Source organism: Elaeis guineensis, chromosome 5 (genome assembly GCF_000442705.2).
Source record: "Elaeis guineensis isolate ETL-2024a chromosome 5, EG11, whole genome shotgun sequence".
NCBI lineage: Eukaryota > Viridiplantae > Streptophyta > Magnoliopsida > Arecales > Arecaceae > Elaeis > Elaeis guineensis.
In genome coordinates this window covers 128,991,640-129,015,803 of record NC_025997.2, presented here as the reverse complement: position 1 = coordinate 129,015,803, position 24,164 = coordinate 128,991,640, and the positions used below count along the sequence as shown (strand labels likewise).

Sequence of the window (24,164 nt, the reverse complement as noted above, 5' to 3'; positions counted from 1 at the left end):
CACACACACATATATATGATCTCTCTCTCTTTCTCTCTCTCTCTCTCTATATATATATATAATTATATATATGTATGTATGTATATGTATGCATGCATATATGTATGCATGTATGTATGTGTGTGTGTGTTAGAAGTGTGTATATGCGTATATGTATGCATGTATATATGTATGATTATATATATAATTATATATATGTATGTATGTATATATATGCATGCATATATGTATGCATGCATGTATGTGTGTGTGTTAGAAGTGTGTATGTGCGTATGTATGTATATATAATTGGTAATTCTATTTTTGATTGATAATATGCATAAAATTATTTTACTTTTTTTTTTGGTATAGAATGGATGGGTATGGGTTGGGTATGGGGCGGGTATGGATTGGGTACGGGGAAATGGGTTACCCACGGGTATCCCCGAACCCGTTGGATATGGAGATGGGTATCTCTTTTCTTACCCGATTGGGTATCGGGTAGGGTTTGGGTATAGGATATTAAGTTCGGGTTTGGGGATGGGTAGTATACTACCCGACCCATTGCCATCCCTAGTAAAATATTCAACCTATCATCATTTTTTTTTAAATTTTACTTGCATCACTTGTATATGCACGTGCCAATGTGAAATCCAACCCGAATATTAAAGGATTATCGCTGCTATATTTTTTTTAAAAAAAATAGAAATAGTCATATAATTTCTTAGAAGAATATTGAAGTAGATCTCTTATGTTATCCTTTCTCGAGTACTGCACAGGGTTCACCAGATACACACCCGCTGAAGAAATTTGGACGTCTGAGGCACAAATTGGATTTGAATGGGTACGATATGCACAGTATATTTTTATATAAATGAATCTAGTTGGTTATGCGGTCCACGAACATCCTTTTCTAACAGTCCCCGAACCTACCCAAGATGAGATGAGAAACAAAATCAAATTTAAGAACCAATCAGCGCATCGAATCGATGTTATCATTGGAGGCAAGCGGCATCCACCGTCCACGGTCCACTAATTCAGTTGTCCACAAACTTTTGCCATCTTAAATTTCCAGTCATGCCATTGGACCGGGCCCGCACCCTAGAAGAAGCCCCACACTCCACGGCAACTAGTACCATCCGATTAAAGGTCCCAGCATTTATTGATTCTTTATTTATGTGCTAATCCATTAACTACTAAAACTTGCACATTAATCTTGTCCGGTTCCAACCTATTATTGTCCTCCATCCCTTCACATAACTCTCAATTGATTTTTTTTATTTTTTGCCACTACCTAAAAACATTCTAATAAGACCTTAAAAGGTGTAATATTTGATAGGGAGTTTTGCCAAATAGATGGCAAGGCATATACATTCCAACTATTATTAACTTTAAGAATGTATGCACTATGAATGTTTTTTTATAGCAATTATCGTTAACTGGGCTTATGTATAATTATTAATAGATTTATTTTTTATTATTAATATATAATTGTCGTTTAAAAAAAAAAAAGCCGTTTGGAACGGAGAGGGCTTTTTATACGATTGCGATGGCTTGTGATTGCGTGAGTCCATGTACAGTACGGCCCGGGATCACAGGCTATCACGTATTCACGTGATTCATGGACGGCCGTGATTTGAGAGCGGGCCACTCCAGTTCGCAACATAACCGATGGACGGCCGTAATTGCAATCAATTCAACTCAACAAAGGCGGCCCTTTCCGCAAACAAAACGTCGCAGTTTGGAGATCCCGAGCACGCAGACAAAATCGCCAGTTTTTTATTTTCCGCCATCAAGAAATGAAACTAGCCGGCAGTCCGGTCCACGTTCATCCCTTTCACGCATGTCCCCGCGCACCGTCCAATTAATAATCACCCACGTTGACGTAGGCTTCCTTCTTTGTTTCATCCGGTATCTTTGTTATTCGTCGGCAGATTGTGGGGGAAAGAGAGAGCGAGGGGTCGCGGAGTGGGAGGGCGGGAATCATGGAGACGGATTCCGACGCCACGGCCCCCGCGATGAAGAATATCTTCGGCGGCCGGACGGTGAAGGTGATCCCGTTCCAGCACGCGTCGACTTCGTCGTCGCAGCAGCAGCAGCCGTCGGCGACGCTGGTGGCCAGATGGGGGGCGAAGCTGCGGGCGATGACGGCCTTGGAGTGGATGGAGCTCTTCCTCCCGTGCTCCCGCTGGATCCGGACCTACCGCTGGCGGGAGTACCTCCAGGTCGACCTCATGTCCGGCCTTACCGTCGGTGTCATGCTCGTCCCTCAGGTTTAGCAATCCCTATCCTCCTCCTCCTCCTCTCTCTCTCCTCCTTTTCTGTTACGGATTTTTGGTTCCAGGAAGTATTTTCTGGAAATTTTGCTCCTTAGAAAGAAAGTTTTGATCAATCCTTTTCTTTTTCTTCATGTAATTGAATAGGATGCAAGGTTTCTTGGAAGTAGCCTGGATGAGACATCTAGAAAATTTTTCTTTAATGATTGGTTTATTATAGTTTAGTGTGATACAGGGTTTCTTGCAAGTGTCTAGGTAGCAATTTCTTCAAGGTTCTTGGAGAATGATTGGTTGATCTTATCTTATTTTCTTTGTATTTTTCAAAGTTCTTTTCCTGCCATTTTGTTGTCTTGATGCCATGTTCGGTCACATTCTTGGCTTCTATGAATCTTGTGTACCATACTTTTGTTTTGGGATTCTTGATTCGGTCCAAGACTGGTTGAACAATCTTGAGTTTTTTTTTTTCCCTCAAAAAAATGTCATTATTTCAGTTATTTCTTGGAATGCGTAGTAGTACACAGGATTTCCTTCTAGCATCATGGCAGCAATTTCTTGAACAGTTTGTATAATAAGATTGGTTTATGCTAGCTTCTTTTTTCTTTTTTTTTTTCTTCTTTTTCCTTTAAGGATTTTATCTTCGTTCTTAAGTATTTTGAATTGCCTTATGCATCATAAAAAAGATTAATCGTATGGGTTTATTTGTAGACTTATCTTAAGTTCACTGGGTAACCCGATAAACCAAAAGTTTTACGGATAGTTACCAAAACTTAAATTGCTTTAGGATAACACTCAAGGCATAGAATTTTGGAATTCAATTGCAGCAAGAACAGATGCCTTTTGATAACTATGGACTAATGGCCCTGCTTTGTGGAAGTCAAAATTTGTGATATAAGCCACTCCTACATGAGTGATTCATCTCCCATTTTGACAGAAATTTCAATAATTTGTATGAAGTTCTTGAAACTGATGTGATTATAGAATTCCTGATTAGTTTTTTTTATATATATACACAAATGTTAGGCAATGTCATATGCAAAGTTGGCAGGGCTTCATCCAATATATGGACTTTGTGAGTATTACTTTAATTTATGTGTTTCTTTTTCAGTATTTTAAAGATAATTTTCTTGAGTATAGTATGCTGTGTTCCTTAAGGCCAATATTTTTTGTACAGATTCAGGTTTTGTTCCAATATTCATATATGCTTTATTTGGATCATCACGTCAACTAGCAATTGGTCCGGTGGCATTAGTATCGCTCTTGGTGTCTAATGTCTTGAGCAACATAGTAGAACCTTCTAATGAGCTGTACACTGAGCTTGCAATATTGTTGGCACTGATGGTTGGCATATTGGAATGTCTCATGGGTTTGCTAAGGTATTCAATAATTAACCCTCTGTTTCTTTTCTGAAACAATTAAACTTATGCTACTGTCCTGTTGCTTGAAGTTTGATGGCAATACATTTCTTGTCTGTCATAGTTTTAAAGTGATTGCTGGAAAGGGCAGGTGCCCTACCCACGTCAATTATCAACCTCTTACGCATAAAGTCTAATTACTTCTGTAGCTGTCTTATTTTTCTTTCATTTGTTTTCCTTCTTTTTATTTAATGATCCAAACTGTCGCTTGCTTCCTGGTGTGATATGCTGTTTCGATTTCAATGTTCAGATCACAATCTCATGGACTGATTTAGAAAGGATGCTTATTAATGGTAAGTCCAGCATTGCAGGATGAAAACCAGATCAATAGTGGGTTACATCTTATCACTATCTATGCAGTATGACTGTATCTAAGACCATCTTTTGGATTTCAGCCTAATAATTTCTACCTTACATTGTTGTAATAGAAATAGTAGATATACATTTTTTGGTGGAAATAGTTGAATGGGTTATTCAAAATAAACAATTGTAAATTAAGAATACTTTATAATAATGTTTCTTGATAGTACAAAGAGTGAAAAAATGGAAAGCACTACTAAAAATACTTTCTTAGTTTGGTTATCAAAGAGATGTTAAAGTTCCATAGCACTTTAAAAATGCAGTTACCAAACAACAAATAGTTTTTTGTTAAAAGCTCTACTTCCGAAAATTCTATTAACAAAGCACTATTACTAACAGCAATTCCAAAGAGGACCTTAGTATCTTACCAAACTAACATGCTTTTATCACTTGGAAGACTATTGCCCATGCTAAGCCACTACGACATTTTTTCTATAACAGAAGTTTATTTTCTTATTGTAGATCTGGACTTGCATAATCTTTTTCATGTTCATATTCTCTACAGGCTTGGGTGGCTTATTCGATTTATTAGTCATTCTGTAATATCTGGCTTCACTACTGCTTCCGCCATTTCAATCGCCTTGTCTCAAGCCAAATACTTCTTGGGGTATGATATAGCACGAAGCAGTGAAATTATACCGCTAATTAGAAGCATAATTGCTGGCTTTGGTGAAGTATGCTCCTCATGCCCTCATGGTTATATGAGTTTTCTATTTTGTTCTTGTTTGTTCTATATTTATACTTATACATATGTGTTAGAGGGGGGGGGAGGTTGTGTGCGCACTTGCTTTTTTACCTCTCATAATTGTTTGTCCAGAATTCATTTTTCTTATTTAAAAGCTTGTTTCTTAAGGGTTCATATTTATTTACATTTTATAAGTCAGATATTCATATCTGTTAATCTTGTTTAAGATACTTAAAAATTAAAACCATAATTATTTCTACTAACATTATCTGCCAGTTTCTTTTTTGTAGTTCTCATGGCCGCCCTTCGTGATGGGGTCAATTTTTCTTGCGGTTCTTCTCCTGATGAAGCACTTGGTTGGAACTGTTCTTTCAATTTCCTGTGAAGTTTGATTCCATTCTCTCCATCCTTAGGATATTACATTTGACAAAATTGACCATGACAACTGTTATCATGCTTGTTTCAGGGTAAATCCAAGAAGTGTTTGCGATGGTTAAGAGCAGCTGGCCCCCTTACAGCGGTTGTACTGGGCACAACTTTTGTGAAATTATTTCATCCATCTTCAATTTCAGTGGTAAGATATGCTCCATTTGATTTATTGAGTTTGAGTTGTTAAAAATTTAAACCTAATTATATGATTATGAATTTCAATTTTTTATGCTTTGTCTAACGTGTCCAACCATAACATGGAGGTATTTATTGTGATTTTTCTATATGCCTTATCTCCACTCCCAAAGGAAGGACCAATCCTGAAAAGCTAAACAATTAAAGTGGAAAAAGGAGATTGGAAAAGGAAGGGAACAGGAATAAGCTAAGGTCCTGTTTGGTTTGGTGCAGATGGGCCGAATGGGAGTGAATTTCACCAACATAGCCTCATCTCCCCCTGGGCCAAAGCCACTTCAGGTCTTTTCTCCCTTTAATTGGCCCAGGCGGGAAGACAGTTCAGCTCCACTTCGGGCCAATCAAATATTCCAAGTGGGCTCCCCTGGTCTGAATTGAGTTAGCATGCCAACTTACATGCAACCAAACAGGCCCTAATGTTTAGCGTATTGCATCATATCGGTATAGATTTGTTAATGAGATGATATTGCAAAAGTTGCTAAAAATCTGGATGATGATTTTAATTTTAGATCAGATACGAGGCTTCGATATGTGACAGAACAATTGGATGTCGAGATGGGGAATATAATTTTTATAACAGCAGTTTCATAAATTTGTCCCCTAGAACTATGGCTACTTATGAATCTTGAGTTCTGATTACTTTCATCACTGATGGACGAGTTCTAGTGCAATAAGAACTGAGATGGTCATCCTTCAGAAATCAGAATACAAAATCATTCGAAGATCACCAATGAACCAAAATCATTTATGAACCTTGCATGTTTTCCATGTTGTCATGTTTTCTGCAGTGCTAATAGGATCATATAGTGCAACACCAGTTATTTGGGACACTCAATCAAATATTTCGTAAATGCAGTCTGAACTTTTTTATTGTTTTAGGTTGGTGAAATACCCCAGGGCCTTCCAAAGTTCTCAATACCTAGTGGATTTCAGCATGTGAAATCTCTACTTTCAACTGCAGCTCTCATCACTGGTGTGGCCATTTTGGTATAAATTGGTTTTGCTCATATTTTCTTGATCATTGGCCCCTTTTTTTTAATGTATCACTGCCATCAACACTCTTTTTGTTTCCTACCTTTTCTGGATTTTAGGAATCTGTGGGGATTGCTAAAGCTTTGGCTGCAAAGAATGGTTATGAGTTAGACTCAAATCAAGAGGTAATCATTTTAAAAGATACATATCATAGAGACTTCCTGTTTTCAAAGAATCATTTATAACAAACTTATTTTACTGCCATACTTAGATCCATTTTCTTGAGTTATATTTCCTAACGCATTCCAGTTATAATTCTTTTTCTTATTTAGGCTACTATTTGTGTTCTTAATTTTTTATGATAATGATCTATCAAGATTGAAGATAAGTGATCGATATAGCATCTTCGACATGAAATGCATGAGAACTCTTAATTAAAACTAGTACATCAACATGCAGATGCTTGTACAAGTCAATAATATTAACTGAATGTTAATATATTCTACTGATGGTCATTATGTCATACGAAACAGTTTTCTAAATGCTCATCATATACTGAAATATGATTCTGAGCATGCTTTTCTTCCTTTATGAAACTTGTTATAATAACTTGGTTCTTACACGTGCTTATGCAGACAGTGTGAACAAATATAAAATATAAAGCTTTGCTCATAATTGAATGTCAAGGTTTAAAAATGGCAGGCTGGGGGTTCTCCATCCACTTTAAAAATGGTAGGCTGGGGGTTCTCCATCCACTTCTTTCTTTAAAATAAAAGAGGTTTTATCCTAAAGTTTCATATCTCCTGTCAATGTCATGAAGGAAAAAAAAAAAAGAAAGAATATATATATATATATATATATATATATATATATATATATATATATATATATCCTAGGAAAAACAGAGTGCCCAAAAAAAATGCAGTGGATAATGTGAAAGCGTTTAGAGCATATTGTCACTCATGTATCGGTGGGAAATAGCCAGAGTTTTTTAAGGTTTGAAAATGTTCCTGGGTTGTGAGCTGTGCTTGATGAATAACATAATCAGAGAAGATAAATGGTAAAGATCTTTAGAGAAATATAAGAATCATGGGATGCACTAATACAGAAAAAAATGAGGAATAGCTTTTGGGAATGAGATGGTACGTCATTCCTCCTCTTACAACTGGAATTTAATGGAGACAACTTGGAAGGCAGTATAAGTCAAGAAAAGTAGGTTCAACAACAACATACTCATTCATGCATAACCAAGAATAAGTTGAGGAAAGGCCAAAATACCTAGTCTCCTTCAGAATTCATTTCAAAATATCAAAGTTATTCATTACAACACTTACTGGGATTTTCTTAAAGAATCCCTACTTGTGATACTTTGAAATCTTGAATCATTGTCATGAGAAATAATGAACAATGATTTCATTTGGGATGACTGATGACTTGGGATTCATAGAGCCAACCTAAAATGTTGAGAAATCGTAATTTTTTCTTCTTCTAACAATGCTTTTGTATCTAGTCTGCTAACGTCACATAAAGCAAGTCTAAAACTTCCAAATACAATCCTAGAGTAAGAGGAGACTAGTAGATCAATGTTCTACTTTAAATGAGACCACTTAAAATTGTCCTATTCTGATAATTGTTGCATGACAAGCTTATTTGTTAAATCAGTTTCCATATGTCGTGTAGAAGCCTAGGCAGCATAATCTCGCTATAGAGGAGAGACCGAGATAGACTTCTTTACAATCTGACATGTAGCGTTCTGAATCATTTTCCTAAATGCCTTCTGTCATGTATGGTGGCCCTGGGGAGATAGGGAGTTTGAACTAAGGGAATTGACATGCACATTGGAACCCAAGTGGACCCAAAAGCTTAAATTGCTACTTTTTTGACCCATTCATCTTTATGATCCATCTGGGTTCCTTTAATTATTTTATGTGGGACTAAACCTCGCATGCGATCCTCAACATTATCCCCCTTCATGTGCAAGCTGATTTTAACTCCCCCTCAAATCCAATCCTCTATGCCCAATTACTCTAAGTGCACCACATGTTGCCGCTATAGCCCACGAGCCTAGTCTCCATGAGCTAGATTGTTCAATGGGTCAGGTCCGACCTGATCCTTCTTGGTATTTGGACGTGAATACCCAAGTTCAACCTGATTCAGTGCAACCCACATTTCCTCTCCTGTTTTCTTTTGAGATCAAAGAAAAACAATCTTTATGCCCAAAAAATGGAAGAAAAGGAGCTGGACTGGAGTTGTTGAAATTGCTTGATCAGCGATTCAATCTCAATTCCTTGAAGGATTCTTGTCTTATTAATTGGAGCTGTGAGTGCTCTAATCTCCTCCCAAAACCTAAATTTTGCATTCCTTGAAGTAAGTCTTAGACAAACCACACCCCCCCTTCTCCTAAAACCTTACTTTGATTCATCTCGAGCTCTGACATGAGGTGGCAAGGAGGGTGTTAAAAGGCATCAATGGAGAGGAAGGAATAAGGAGGCGATGGTGCAGTGGGAGGTGGTGAAGAAGAGGGTGGCGAACAGCTCATTGCGAGCTAGAGGGGGCATTTGGGGCAGCTGTGGACAGGAATGGATGAGGAGGCAGTGTAATAAAATGGGAACTAGTGAGGGGGCGGTGGAGATGAGACGGCGACAAAGAGGAGAGTCGAAGAGAGCATAGTCTGATATCTCTCTTTCTCCCTATTCATGAAATATCATAGGTCTCTAGATCAAGTTGGGTTCTTGGGTAGGCTTATTAGCTCAGATCAAGGTTCAGGTCGGGTATGGTCCCAACATGTACCATTGAGACTACCATGAGCCACACTTATGACAATATGTTCAGCTCAAGACCAAGAGTTACTTGCTTTTCAAGAGCCATGTTTCATTGTACCTTTATAAGAGTCCGCTTTTTCAAGAATCATGCAGAAGCCCATGCTCTGACTACACATTTGGCTCCATCGAGTCATTGACTTGCCACATCAACCTCATGCTCAAATCCAATGCTTGCTCCATCAAGTCCACTTTATCAACTTGGCATATCGTGATCACCACGAATGGGCTCTACTTAGCCACATGTTACTGTTCGAAGAACCACCGATGTTGGAGTATACCTTCACTGCTTTGAGAGTCTTGCCCAGGAGCACCACCATTAGCTTGGTACCACTTGTTGGGGTGTCTAGGAGTTGAATCAGGGAACTTGATATGCACGTTGGAACCCAAGATGACCCAAAAGCTTAGACCATTAGGTTTTTGGGCCCAATTATTATATCAATCAATGTAACTTCTATTTATAATTCTATGGGGCACTAAACCTTGCACGTGATTCTCAACAGATTTCTGCCATCAGTCTCATTGTGAAGACATCTCACCTGAAATGTTTCTCTTATGCACTGTCTTTGTTGCTGACCTCTTGGAAATTAGAATGGATATACATCAATGTAAGGTTGTTGTAAGCTAGAAATACTAGTTTCCACGTGTACCGTGGATAAATGAATAATGCAGTCTCTGAATGTGCGCTTGAAATCTTTCTTCTTTTGATAAACTCACAAATCTCTAATATATAATTTACATGTTCTGAATATAGATCTCTTTTAAATAGGATAATTTTGTGATGAATGATTAGGTTGAAGATTGCATAATTTGAAATGCCAAGTGCTTAATAGAATTTGCACATCAGTCAGTTAATTACATAGTTGACGGAGCTAATCATAGTTTTTTCTTATTTCATTGTATACTAAGAGATATCTCATGCTCATTCATTTACAGTTGTTTGGGCTAGGCGTGGCAAATATTTGTGGGTCATTTTTCTCTTCATACCCTATAACTGGTGAGATACTGACACTTTTTTATTTTTTTGCAAGCATGGACTGAGATTTGCAGTATTCTTCTTTGCAGTCATAAAGAAATGTTTAAGCTTAAATTAAAATTGCATGTTTCCATGAGATGACAATTGAGTATTTATGTGCAGGATCTTTTTCTAGATCAGCTGTAAATCATGAGAGCGGGGCCAAAACTGGATTGTCAGGAATTACAATGGGAATTATTATGGGATGTGCTCTTTTGTTTATGACACCACTGTTTAGTCAAATACCTCAGGTATGACTTTGCCTTGAAAAGCTTTTTGGCCATTCAACTGCAGATAACCTTAGCTTACTAAGATACCAGAAGTTAGACTTTATTCATGTGATTTAAACCAACAAACTGAAAATGCTGAGTGCTTACGATGATGAAAGTATGTTTAGCATTGGCCTGGAATTTATATACATAAGAATATTTCAAGCATAATCTGGTACAGAATTCCATAGAGACAACAAACACACAGAATCAAGAATGCCTGCAGATACTACCGTTGTGAAGTTTTCTTTTAATTATAAAAAGCATGTAAATCTAAAGAGGTTGGAGATTCTATGATTCTCTGAAGTATATAAAGATGGGAAAGTACTTTCATGCAACATATGAAGTTATAAGCATAATAGGATAATTGTACTTCTGAAAGAAATGAACACCAATTCTTGCCAGATTGATCATGTCAGAACTAGCCTGATTCCTTCAGTACTGGATTGAAGATTATCAGAGTATATGGGGTTAGAGTCAGAGCTCAGGTTGTTGGATTGCACGAGTTTGAATACCCTCTAGTTCAGTTATTTTTGTAATTTTCCCTAGTTAAATTTTGTCCAGATTTTTGTCTATTATCTTGACTTATGTCTTTCTTCAGTCGGTTGTCCCTCCATGTGCATGGTCCAAGCTGCATTTGAGGGGGGATGTTAAGCTTGATATACATGGTTAACTCATTCCCTAGCATCTTAAGCTTTTGGATCAATTGGTTATCTAGCAATGTTTCTCTAAAACACCATATAGTGCATACTACATCTCTGTGGTGTTCTTTGAATGGAGATTTATTTTTTCTGCTGACCACACCAATCAACATGTTATATTTCTTTAATTTCTTCCTTTCTTTTTTTTTTTTTCCTTTTTTCTTTTTTTGTGTGGGGGTGGGGGTTAGTCTCCCTAAGTGCATATTGCAAGCAAAGGGCAATTTAATTTACTTCACCAGCAAACTTTTTGCCTTTTTTTTTTTTTGTGTCTGTGTGTTTTAATGGGTTCCATCTCGTGTTATTATTACTTTTGAAGACTTGGCCTCAGAAACAAGATCCTCATAACCATCCCTAAATGGATGGTGTGATTTTGTACCATATGATTCAATTTATTTTCTCAGAACTTTCCAATGTTGCTTCTCAGATTTTGTCTAGCTGCTACTTATTGATCATGAATATACCTGCTTAACATGCTTTTCTTGTATCTATTTCAGTGTGCCCTAGCTGCAATTGTGATATCTGCTGTAATGGGTCTGGTAAGAATTTGAAAATACTTGATGACCGTGTAATTAATATGAATTTTATAAGCTCTTTGGCAGTAACAAATATCAAAATTACATGAGATTTCACAGTTTTACTTTATATGTTGCATCATGACTTTTGGAAGCTCTGTCATTTCTAGGTTTCTGCAACTGTTCAGTTATTCTGCTGATTTATTTGAGCAATTCAGTACAGGATGACTTTATATATGATATTTCCACTGGCAAACTTCAGATGCCAATTGTTTTAGTTGATGTCATGTATTTCTGTTACTATAAAAGTTTAATTACTTGTGCAGTGCTAAGAGCGACAAAAGTTTCTGCTACAAAATCACTAATCTAGCTGGACTATATTTGACCTGAATTAGTTTGCCATTATCAATTAGATTGCATAATCTTAATGCATCACATAATATCCTCTACAATGTATTGCATAAAATACCACATATTTCTTCTTGTCAGTCTGCAACCCGCTATTAGTGTATACATTTGCAGTCCTACAATCAGGATCCTAACAATTCAACATTTTCTTTTGGATTAAACTTTCAGAAAATTGAAATTAATATTTAATTGTTGTAAGTCCATGTGATTGAACTGTCAGTTGTATAAAGATGAAACTGAGAACATTTACAATTCCAGAAGTGCTGCAACAGTCTCTATTGCTACTACCTATTTTTCCTCTACCATTCTGTGGTCTTTTATCAAGCATGAGCCTATAAGATTATCAAAAGTCCTTGGAGACCCAAGTATGTCTGAATGTTACCACACTTGAATTTGGACCCTGAACCTTGTTTTGATTCGGATGCAAATACTTAAGAGAGGCCCTATTTGAGCCTGTTGACACACTTATTTAAAGGCAGTATCACTGTGCACCATCTATTTCCCAAATATGCATGCTAACTGAAGTACACTTTCAAATGCGGTTCAGTCCATCAGAGTGCATACTTGTGGACAAGTGGCACCTTGCTGATGTTGGAACCATGATGTTTTTATACAAAGCATATTGTATTGCTGCCAGAGCAGCCAGTCAGAGACTATTTCATCACATGTTAGAAAAAAGGGAAACATAATTGGACAACCAGTCTATGATCACACATCTTGGTCCTATGATATATGATTGCATATATTTGACTGGAAGACGAGTATTGCATTCTTTGTAAGTTTCTAGCTGTTGTTGACTTGTGAAGTGAACATTTATTGTTGCAGGTGGATTATGAAGAAGCCTTATTCTTGTGGCGTATAGATAAAAAAGATTTTCTTCTCTGGACAATCACTTGCATTACAACATTAGTCTTGGGTATTGAGATTGGTGTTATTGTTGGGGTAAGTGTTTGAATTTGTTTCTAGCTCATATTTTATAACTTCAACATATCTGTATCTTCATTTACTTTGACACATTTATTGTTTCAATTTATTAAGTGTGCTTCACCTTTTTGTGAATGTATTGTCTCATATATGGGATGAGATCATTCTGTTATGTTTATGATGACAGGTTTTGCAGATCTTCTGTTTGTTCGTTATCTCAGATGTATTTTCAGTTCGTGTCATCCAAAGTCATAAACACTTTTGGTATAATAGTTGAAAGGCTGATTTGGGAGAGAACTTGAATGGACCATACTGAAACTTTACAAATATACTCCACTGCAGTTTACAGGTTCATCTCAAGACTAACCAACGCATGCTAATGCCTCTCCATGGTTTTAAAACTTACCACACAGGAATGTTTCTTCTGAAATAGACCTCCCACTAAGATGAACTGGACCCAAACGTTTCATCTGTTAACACTGATATTATCTCCATGCTTTTTATTTGGAAACATGAAACCGTTTGAGGTTAGGAGCGTCGCATTATAAAATTCTGGAGCATAAATCTAATTTACGAAGCAACCTCTTTACATCATAAGTAGGAAAAAGGTGAATATTTTTGTGCATGACTGTTATAGGTGTTTTGGTTATTTTGTCTTGTGATGTTTTTGTGTTGCAATTGACTAGCATGAAGACAGCGCAAACAATATGGGAGACATCGACTCTCATTTAAAATTTAAATATGGATATTTATTTTTGAGCATGATGACGCATTTGAGGGATTGAATTTTTATGATTGTCGTCTGTTAAATTTAGATATTCCTATTAACACTGGATTAGGTGATAAGTAAATCTTGTTAAGAGCATGAGATTTTTTGCTTTGTAGGTTGGCTTCTCGCTTGCATTTGTCATCCATGAATCCGCAAATCCACACATAGGTGAGTGCCCTTGGAATCCATCTTGTATCTGTAATCTGTGCATGGTGGTACCAGTTTGCAGCTGTCATTCCATATCATTTTGAATTTCATTCTTTTTGGTCCTATTCTGTTTGCCATTATTTTATTCTTCAACACATCATTTATCTAATAGATCATATCGAATGTGTTTGATGGATACAGCTTCATTTTTTCATGAGCTATAGCTTATACTAACTTAAGAAGCATGCAGTCTCATGCGGAACAGTTTTGGTATTTATGCATAACTGTTTTTAGGGTTACCCCTTTTACAGTCTCAGATAATTCAATTTATCAGTTTTTAAGTTTCAGCAAAAACATTTGTTTCTTCTAGATAATAATTGTTAAACCATAAGTTCGTTAAGTTCATTAGTTTTTATGCTGGTGCCAACTAGATGATAGTGAGCTTCTTCTAAAAAAAATTAATTAGTTGAACTGCTCATTTAATTACCATCCATCAGTATGTAGACATTAAACATTCATTTTCTTTCAAACATGTTATCTGGCTGCTCGATCTTCATATCAGTGGTTTTACACGAGCGGTTAGAAGTTATTGCTATCTGGAGACTCATTGTTGCTAACTGGGATAGGTCTTTTGTTACAGCTGTATTGGGGCGTCTTCCCGGAACAACCGTTTACAGAAATATTCTACAGTATCCTGAAGCATATACATATAATGGAATAGTTGTTGTTCGAATTGATGCACCTATTTATTTTGCAAACATCAGCTATATCAAAGACAGGTGAATGTTAAGATTTTTTGGATTGCATAAGATTAAGCAAACTGATATGCCAAGAAAATTCAAACCGGAGTCTTACTTGCTTTTAAGTTTTTGATTGCATTTTAATATCATTACGCCAACCTGTGTTGTCAGGCTACGGGAATATGAACATAATCTTTCAGGAACCGTAAACCGTGGACCGGATGTTGGGAGGATATATTTTGTAATCCTTGAGATGTCACGTAAGTCTTTGATCTCTGCCTTCAAATCTCAGTCCGCACAAAGTACTTTATCGACCATGTAGCTAGGAATTCTATGCAGTAGCATGATTAGTTGTTTTTCATGAATTACACCATGCAACTAAAAATTAACTTTATCTAAGATTGTAAGAAAATGGATGAATCGAGCACAAAAGCATATTGTTTCTTGTTTATCTTGTCTTGAAAATACTTATATATGTCATTTTTTAATTCTTTGAAATTTATAAAACTAAGTCGCCTAATAAATTTCACGTACCATAAATTGCTACCTCTAGTCTGATACTTGGTGCATACGTACTTATACTAGAGCTGTTTGGTGGCATGAAGCCTGCAGTTTTGAGATCCATCAGGCTCTCTCTGTGACAGAAGATAAGTTTGATGAATGTTCGAAGCTTAGAATTGCAGATCAGTTGTTTTAGCATGTACTCATTTATCTTCTTTATCCACATTTTTCAAATTTTGTTATGGTAACTCTTCATATATGTTTATACTTGCTCTCATGCTGCAAGTTGTATCTCTGTTGGCATTATGAAAGCGCTCCCTGCTTATGTACGACGCAAAGCAATAAGTCACACAGACCTGTTAAATTGTTGCAGCTGTTACATATATAGACTCCAGTGCTGTTCAAGCTCTGAAAGACCTTCATCAGGAGTACAATTCACGTGGTATCCAGGTTATTATCTTCTTGAAATTTAAAATCATGTCCTTTAATGCCGCAACTCAATGGACCATGATTTGTGACCTTCAACCTCTCTTTCTCCCTCTGTCAAGCAGATTGCAGTTGCAAACCCAAACCAGGAAGTTCACCGGTTACTTTCAAGATCTGGCCTCATAGACCTGATTGGTAAGGAGTGGTGTTTTGTGAGGGTCCACGATGCTGTACAAGTTTGCCTACAACATGTGCAGCACTTGAATGGGAAAACGCCAAAGGTGGTAGACAGGACTCCTAGAAGGCAGTTGAGTTCCCTGCAGAACCTATGGAGACATGAAGGTGGAGGTGACTCCATGGTGGAGCCACTATTGCAGCAACAGGAAGTATGAAAGTGTTTACTCTCATAGCTTGTCATTGTTGGAACTGTGAAATGTAAATACAGGTACAACAATTCAAAAATTTCACCCATGCAGGACCATGATTGCTATCACAATTGTTTACATTCAAATCACATTTTTGTTTTCATTCTAATGTAAATCTGATATATTCGGTGGATGTCCCTTTTCTCATTTCCATGTGCAACCACTTTAGAGCCATAACTCTTAATGCCCTTGGGATCTAAGTACTGTTAATTTGCTGTCTGGTTGTGGATCAGCTTGTAAGGAGAGCCAGGACACTCTGAGACTCACTTCAATTTGTAGTCATTACCATAAGAGATGGTTTTACACGGAGGCAATGTAGGAGACATGGTGCCAAATGGCAAATTACTTGTGGAATTTGATCGTTCGATGGAATGGCTATCTACTGTGGATTCCATATACCAGCAGACAGAGCAATAAACATACACAAGGCATCTTCCACCCATGTGGATTTTGTTTTATAGGCACACGAGGACCAGTACAAAAAAAGTTTCCAGTTTGATTGGCTATCAAACATAGATTGGGAGCAGCCAGGCTTATACAAAGTGGTTCACATCTCTCCTATGTTCGGAGGTCATAGATAATCAATCTTGTTGAGGAGGAGCAGTCCTGTTGGAGGAGACATTTATGAGACCGTGCAAACAGTGTAGAAGCTCATGAATTTTGTATATACATAACCTAGGAGTTCTTTTTGTATTTAGCCTTGTGTTTATGTTCATTAGATAAGTCACAGGAAAGATCAGAGAAAGGGTAGAGATTTTCAGAAGCATTTATCAAGACTTTTTCTTTTCTTTTCTTTTTTTTGACTTTGATTGGAGATAGGGGTGGCAATTTAGGATCCAATTATAACCAACCTGATTTAAGTAGGCACAGATTTTGCATAAATAGATCCAAATCATAAATAACTCAGTGCATCTTAATCAACTTATTGAACATAGGGCTGGAAGTGGGCCGGGCCGGACCGCGTCAGACCCCAGCCCGAGCCCAATCCAAAAATTTTTGTCGGGCTTCGGGCCGGGCTTAGACCCGAAAATTTTTAAAAGACCCAAGCCCGAGCTCGGCCTGAACAAATTGGACCAGCATCTCCCAATTCCCTGTTAAAAAATTTAAAGCCCACCGCCAACATCTCCCAATTCTCGATTAAAAAATTTTAAAAAAAAAATCTAAAGCCCTATAAGCCCTAATCCATTCCAGTGCCAGTCACGACGACGATGATGCCCGCTAGGTCTTCGACGACGACAACGACCTCCTGACTCCTGGAGCTCGAGCTTGATCTGGATGGCACCATCGATTTCCATGAAGATGACGTCCATCTTAAGGGCGTGGGCATGGACGATGAGGAGCCAAGCGGCAGCGACTGCAGTCGAGACTGGCGTGGGCGATGAGACCGACCGCAGGCCTCGTCGACACTGTCGAAGAGCTTGTTGGACTCTTTGAGAGAGGTCGAGGTGATCAAGGTACATTGGGCAGTGAGGCTTAAGAGCGATGGTCGGAGGGAGATAGGGGCTTGGGAGTGACAGTCGAGGCTCGAGAGAGCAACGATCGAAGGGAGACGGGTTTGGGAGCAGCAGTTGGAGGGAGACGGGGGCTTGGGAGTGACCGTCGAGGCCTGAGGGAGCGGCGATCCAAGGAGAACGAGCACGACGGAGGTGGAACTGTGGACAGGAGAGCACCTGCTGGAGATTGGAGGGGGGAGCTCGATGCCGTTGAAGATTGTGAGGAGAGCGACGGCGGAGATCGATGGCCGACGGGAGAGCAGGGAGGATCGAGAGTAAGGATGGCAATGGTCGACGGACGGATCCAGGGCACCTCGATAGAAAAAATCGAGACTCGAAACTTCGGAAGGGAGATTGAATCATTGAAGGATGGAATGAAGCTTTTAAAATTTGGGCTCATAATTGGGCTAAACTTTGGGCTCGGACCCGGGCCGGGTTCGGACCGGGCCCAAGGTAGGCCCGAGCCCGGCCTGAAAGTAAAACGGATCTTATTTTTTTTGGCCCGAACCTAACCTGAATAGTTTCGGGCTAAGCCCAAAACCCGGCCCGAAGCCGGCTCGGCCCAATGGGCCTCGGACCAGCCCGAGCCCACTTCCAGCCCTAATTGAACATGTCAGATTTAGGTTTAGAATCTCAATTTATTGAACCCTTTCAATAGTTGTTAGACTAGATCAGAACTAATTTATTTTATACTAATTTATTTTAAGGATGATTAAATATGATCCAATATATTCATTAAACAAGTTATATGGATTAAGTTATAATACTTATAGGAACATCCTCTAAACTTTAGTCTAATTTTTTACTTAGGAGGTATTTGGTTTGTGACCGGAATCGAAATCGAAATCAAAATGAAAATCGAAATGGATTGGAATGAAAATCGAAATGACCAAATCTCCCGAAGCATTTAGTTCAAAATTGAAATTGGAATAGGAATGAAAATTTGAATTCACAAGGGAGAGCAGGGATTGAGTTTTAGATAGATTGGGGCATTTCCATTTTACCCTGAAATCGAAATCGAAATTAGAACATAACAATCTCCAACCAAGCGACTGGCATGGAACTCATCCTTCCGATTCTCATTCTAAACCTCAATTCCCCCCAACTAAAGCATCGCTTTACACTCTCTCGACTTTAAAACCCCCTTCTCCTCTTCATCCTCCTCCAAGACCACCTATGAGCTCTCCCTCTCCACAGTTTCTTTCCTCGTCGGCGACCCCTCCTTTCGCTTTCTCCTCTTCCTCCTTGCCCCCTTCTCCTTATCAACCTCCTCCAAGCCCATCTATGTGCCCTCCCCCTTCATGGTAGCTCTCTACCTCCTTCCCTCTCCTCTCCTCCTTCCCTCTCCTTTCTCCTCATCCGCTTCTTTTCATCCTCTTATTTCAAGCTCAACCATGAACCCTCTCCTTCCATGGTAGCTCTCTCTCCACCTCAACCCTTTTTTTACTAATATTCCTTCTTGCCCGTTCTCATCCCTTTCTCTTCCTCATCCTCCTCCTTCAATCCCATCCATAAAATCTTGGACATCGCCCTCTCCCTCCACATCAACCTCCACGACTCCACCTTCCTCCTGCATGACAACTCACTCCATCTCCATCCCTTCTTTGTCGGCCATCTCTCCTATATAAATGAAGGATATTTTCATCTATTAAAATGATAAGCTAACACTGTTTGTTGGTATGCGAACAATAGTATCTCTTTGAAACATCTCGAAAATTTGAAGGACTAATTTGATATATTTTAAAATCAAGATAATGTAAGAAATTATGCTAAAGTTGAGAACATATTTCAATAATTTATCCTAACAAAAATCAGACCTAGATTTTTCTAGTCCTTTTGGTAACCAAATCAAGTTTTGTAGATAGATATTTGAGCCAAGAAGATCTGTCTAACATGACATGATCGATCACTCCAATTTTAGAGATGCTTAAAAGCTCAAATATCATCTAACCATCCAAATGTTTACACCAGATCTTTGATTTGTTTAACACATTCTAAAGCAATTCAAGGTTGGTGAGCGATAGTGCAAATGAGTCGAATTGAGTGGCTAAAAGCTCGAGCTTAATACAAAATACTCACATTTGAAATTCGATTTAAGATTGAGCCTTAATATCCAAGCTCAAACTCAACTCAATCAAAAAATAAAAATAAAAATAAAAAGGCAATACATAAGATCAATGACTCAAATATAAATCAAGCTATATTTGATCGGGCAGCAAGCCTTCAAGTATTTTGCTACTCAAACTCAACTCGAAAAATTGTTCGAGCTACTCAAGCTCTATAAAAATCAAGTTAGACACCCGACTCGAGCTCAAGCAACTCACGAGCTGCTCAGCCCATTCGCACCCCTAATTAGCATTCTTCAAAATACTAGATAGGCACATTTTCATGACTTCATGATAGAAAATGATGCAGGAAATGTTCTGAAAACCCAACACAGCTGATGTAAACTTTCCACTTGTTACCCAACATGGGCTGCCAGGTTTTTTATTTTCAAGTTTTTTAATCAAATATTTCTTCTCATGATGATGAACAACAACAGGACTTCAATCAATATTCATGGTTGGCTGCAGAATAAGGAGAGCTATATCTCTTATCCTATTTAAGGTAACCTACTCTCTGAAAAAGACATTTTGAGGAATAGTGCAGAACAAACTACACTTAATACACATTGAACCTCATAATAGCTCCTCACTCTACGATTTGATACTGAAGGTAGAAAAGCACAAGGATATGGCGTATTATGAGATAAAATGTCAACTATTAATGGATTTATACCAGTAAGAAAAGTAAGCAATATAATATCATGCTTGCGACCAGTTGCAGATCCTGATCCAGGCAATCTAATATGTCCATTTGCAGAGAAGTAGACAGTGAAATACTCATTGCCTCGTGTAAATTTCTTATGCCTAATCATCAGATATCAGCGTTTACGCATGCATCTCAAGGTGAAAACATTCACGCATGCATCCCAGGTGAAAACATACATCACCATTAGAATAGAATGATAACAACCCTCACGCTCACAATGGTCTCTCATACAATACCTTAACAGAGGAGGGTATTAATATCATACTAGTTGCGGCCTCTGGAAAGGAGATGCCGAGCAACGTATGAGAATCCCACTCCACCGACAGACTCAACAAATATGATTATAATATGATGGGGATAAAAAAAGGTGACTTTGTTTACAGAAGCCATCACAAATACTCATGGCACCCGATTCTTAAAATATCTAACCAGGAAAGCTTCTTCAAATCACCTCAGAAGCAAATTCTCACATACTCTTCAGCAAAACCACAATTTTCAACAAGATCAGATATTGCATGGAAACAAAAAAATGCCAAGAAAATATTCAGAAAACATACCATAACCAAGCTCAGAAGCATTTCCTGTGGACAATGGATGGACCAGATTCATCATACTCACCCTTGGAAATCCACATCTGCAAATGAAAATTCAGGGCAATCAAGCACCATTCATCTGTAAATAAGATGTGTAATAGGGGCAAAATCTAGTGTAGCACAAAAAACCTCACCTGCTGGAAAGTGCTTAAGGAGGCAAGGATCGAGCCTCCTATCCAGACACTGTATTTCCGTTCAGGTGGGGCGACCACCTTAATTTTCATGCTGCTTGGGGCAAGGGCTGTAATCTCCTTGCTCATGCGGTCAGCAATACCTGGGAACATAGTCGATCCCCCACTAAGAACAATATTACCATACAAGTCCTTCCTGATATCCACATCACACTTCATAATGGAGTTGTATGTTGTTTCGTGAATTCCAGCAGCTTCCATGCCAATCAAGGATGGCTGGAAAAGGACTTCAGGGCACCTGAATCTCTCAGCCCCAATTGTGATCACCTGCCCATCAGGGAGTTCATAGCTCTTTTCCACAGCAGAGCTACTCCTGGCTGTCTCCAGCTCTTGCTCATAATCAAGAGCAACATAGGCAAGTTTCTCCTTCATGTCCCTTACAATTTCTCGTTCTGCCGTTGTAGTGAAGGAGTAACCTCTCTCTGTAAGGATCTTCATCAGCGCATCTGTAAGATCACGACCCGCAAGATCCAAACGAAGGATAGCATGAGGTAGGGCATATCCTTCATAGATTGGAACAGTATGCGTCACACCATCACCAGAATCAAGCACAATACCTGTTAATAAACAGTACAGCCACATCAGTCAACCAGATGATGATGATCGTTACCATCTCTATAAGCAAGCAGTCAAAATGATACAAACCAGTTGTGCGGCCGCTAGCATAGAGTGATAGGACTGCCTGAATTGCAACATACATGGCAGGCACATTGAAAGTCTCAAACATAATTTGGGTCATTTTCTCTCTGTTTGCCTTGGGGTTGAGAGGGGCTTCTGTGAGAAGTACCGGGTGCTCCTCAGGAGCAACACGAAGCTCATTGTAGAAAGTGTGATGCCAGATCTTCTCCATGTCATCCCAGTTGCTAACAATTCCATGCTCAATGGGGTACTTCAGAGTAAGTATACCTCTTTTAGACTGTGCCTCATCGCCAACATATGCATCCTTTTGGCCCATCCCAACCATAACACCAGTATGGCGGGGTCTGCCTACAATGCTGGGGAATACTGCCCTAGGTGCATCATCACCAGCAAATCCAGCCTATTTGATGAGGACAAGACAATCATGCATGCTAGTGCAGATCCTTTTAAAGAAGAAGAAAAAAAGATACCAAAATGGAACGGATTCACTAACCTTGACCATTCCAGTTCCATTGTCGCAGACAAGAGGTTGGATATCTTCGGCATCAGCCATTTTCTCGGTATCTGCAGAAGCATTACACACGAGATAATGTTCCTTTTAACTGGCATAGTTTTTTTTTTTTCCTGAGAACTGTCGTATACCTTTGAATTCAATAGCTTCTAAAGTTATTAAACATCCCTAACCAAAATGTATTTAAAGATCTCCAGACATTTTAAAATTGAAAGAAACCCATGAAGAAAACCCTGTAACTTCAAAGCGCTGTACTTGTGAAGAGTCATAGCATGCTCAGAATATAAGAAATAAATTCTTATTTAAACTTTCTGGTAGTGACAAATTGAGATCCGAGTTACTTCTTCAAGGACAAAATTTCACAATTTATATGTAATCATGAATAGAGAAACAAATCAAAATTACCTCAATGAATAGGAGAAATACCAAAAGTCTTAAGATAATCATATCTAGTACGAAAATTCATGAACTATTCATTAAAGTCACCATAAATTCATAAAAATAAGATTTTAAATTAGGACATAAAATATCAAGGGACGATATATCCCTTAGAAGAAATGCAACACTAGATTTTTTTTTTAATAAGAAAAAGCAAAATATAGCAAACAAAGAAAAACAAACTGATCTACATAGCACACCATACACCAATACCAGCAGAAAGAACTAAGACTGTCGGTGATGCAAGAAACCTACAGATCGTCAAACATCTAAATATCAACCCCAAAATCCCGCACATTTCACCTCGTACCAGCACGATCGGAGCACCAGATAAGTTCCACATCAAGAAAACTGGCCAAGTTCAAGGATCCACCAGAATAAACCCCACTCCAGAGTTTCGACCGCCCCGATCGGCCCTAAAAGCTAAAGATCCTCAAGATCGAACCACAGAAACATCCTAAAAACACATCGTTCTTTAGATTTCCACAACTAAAGATATGATTATTGCGTCTAATGCATCTTTGCACATAAAATCCGATAAAGAACATAAGATCGAGCAGATCTGAAGAGGCATGACTAGACCTAGTGGGGGAAAGCAGTCAAGATCGGGAGAAATCGGGAGCTAACCTCGTCAAATACGGCGATTAGGGTTCTCTCTCCCTTCCTCCGAGGCGACAGAGGAAAGCAAGAGCGCAAGTGTTGGGAGGTGGGAGAAGCGACCCAAAAATGACGAAGGAGAGGGATGGGAGCATTCGCCTTTTATACTACAGGCGGAAAGCCGAAGACTAGAGAGAGACCAGAAAATTAGTCTTTTCTTTGTCCACACTTAATCAGCAGAAAAAAAATGATGGAATATTTTTAATTTTAAATAGGATGTTTACCAGCTAAGACAAGCGCGATTAAGATCGAAGGCGGGGAGATGTTCGCCAATTCCGCATAAGAGATTGTATAAGGAACGTAGAATCTGCCGCTGACTCTGCAAGGATTGGAGATGATCTGGAGCCTGCGTAGGGGATTCTGTAGGGACGTTAGGAGAGAGAGGTAGGGCGATGATGGGGGGAGGGTATTCCGCTATCGTCGGGGTTACCAAATCATACTCTGAAATGGGACCGGACATGCGACAGCTGTTAGAATGGTGGCCTGGATCTCTTCAGATTCTCTGGCTGCACATGACCTTTTGATTTCTGAACAGATAAAGAAAAAAAAAATATCCAAAAAAAAAAAATAGAGGAAAAAGGTGGTGAATATAAACAGTAACTATGAGAAAAAGGGTTGAGTAGGAATGCGCACGGGCCACCGGCCACGCGAAATCTCTCTGTAACATTCTAAATGGGACAAGCCTAGTTATCTGGCCCAAAGAATGAGTTGATCCATAGGCTGGCCAATTTGCATCAGATACACCTACCATCTGTGTTAGCCTACTGATTCGCCAGGCATCATGAAGGATTAATTCTCGATACAATAAGCTAATCAGTTAGCTACATGGTTCGCACCACAATTAATACAGCATCTGATCACCAGGAGTTA

General features: G+C 38.6%; 2 protein-coding genes across 8 annotated transcripts; one reads left to right on the top strand and one right to left on the bottom strand.

The window, feature by feature from the left end:
* The first annotated feature begins 1,807 nt into the window (after window positions 1-1,807).
* Window positions 1,808-16,094, top strand: LOC105045737 (sulfate transporter 4.1, chloroplastic). 2 transcript variants are annotated; one of them, XM_010924112.4, is made up of 17 exons: window positions 1,888-2,252; window positions 3,276-3,324; window positions 3,427-3,628; window positions 4,533-4,701; window positions 5,003-5,068; window positions 5,179-5,286; window positions 6,213-6,320; window positions 6,425-6,490; window positions 10,061-10,121; window positions 10,263-10,390; window positions 11,604-11,645; window positions 12,855-12,971; window positions 13,839-13,890; window positions 14,510-14,648; window positions 14,781-14,869; window positions 15,484-15,560; window positions 15,662-16,094. In XM_010924112.4, the coding sequence occupies exons 1-17, from the start codon at window positions 1,965-1,967 to the stop codon at window positions 15,926-15,928; spliced, it is 2,028 nt and encodes a 675-aa protein (XP_010922414.1). In that variant the 5' UTR covers window positions 1,888-1,964; the 3' UTR covers window positions 15,929-16,094. The 2 variants fall into 2 exon arrangements, with proteins under 2 accessions (XP_073114641.1, XP_010922414.1); XM_073258540.1 differs by lacking the exon at window positions 3,276-3,324 and having other exon boundaries at window positions 1,808-2,252.
* Window positions 15,368-24,100, bottom strand: LOC105045739 (actin-101). 6 transcript variants are annotated; one of them, XM_073258541.1, is made up of 7 exons: window positions 23,725-24,100; window positions 23,519-23,654; window positions 22,182-22,252; window positions 21,695-22,088; window positions 20,993-21,606; window positions 20,823-20,899; window positions 15,368-15,962 (listed from the first exon to the last, which is right to left on the bottom strand). In XM_073258541.1, the coding sequence occupies exons 1-6, from the start codon at window positions 23,752-23,754 to the stop codon at window positions 20,834-20,836; spliced, it is 1,311 nt and encodes a 436-aa protein (XP_073114642.1). In that variant the 5' UTR covers window positions 23,755-24,100; the 3' UTR covers window positions 15,368-15,962; window positions 20,823-20,833. The 6 variants fall into 6 exon arrangements, with proteins under 6 accessions (XP_073114642.1, XP_019706204.1, XP_019706203.1 ...); XM_019850645.3 differs by lacking the exon at window positions 15,368-15,962 and adding an exon at window positions 16,282-16,567; XM_019850644.3 differs by lacking the exon at window positions 15,368-15,962 and adding an exon at window positions 18,776-19,074.
* Window positions 24,101-24,164: the final 64 nt, after the last annotated feature.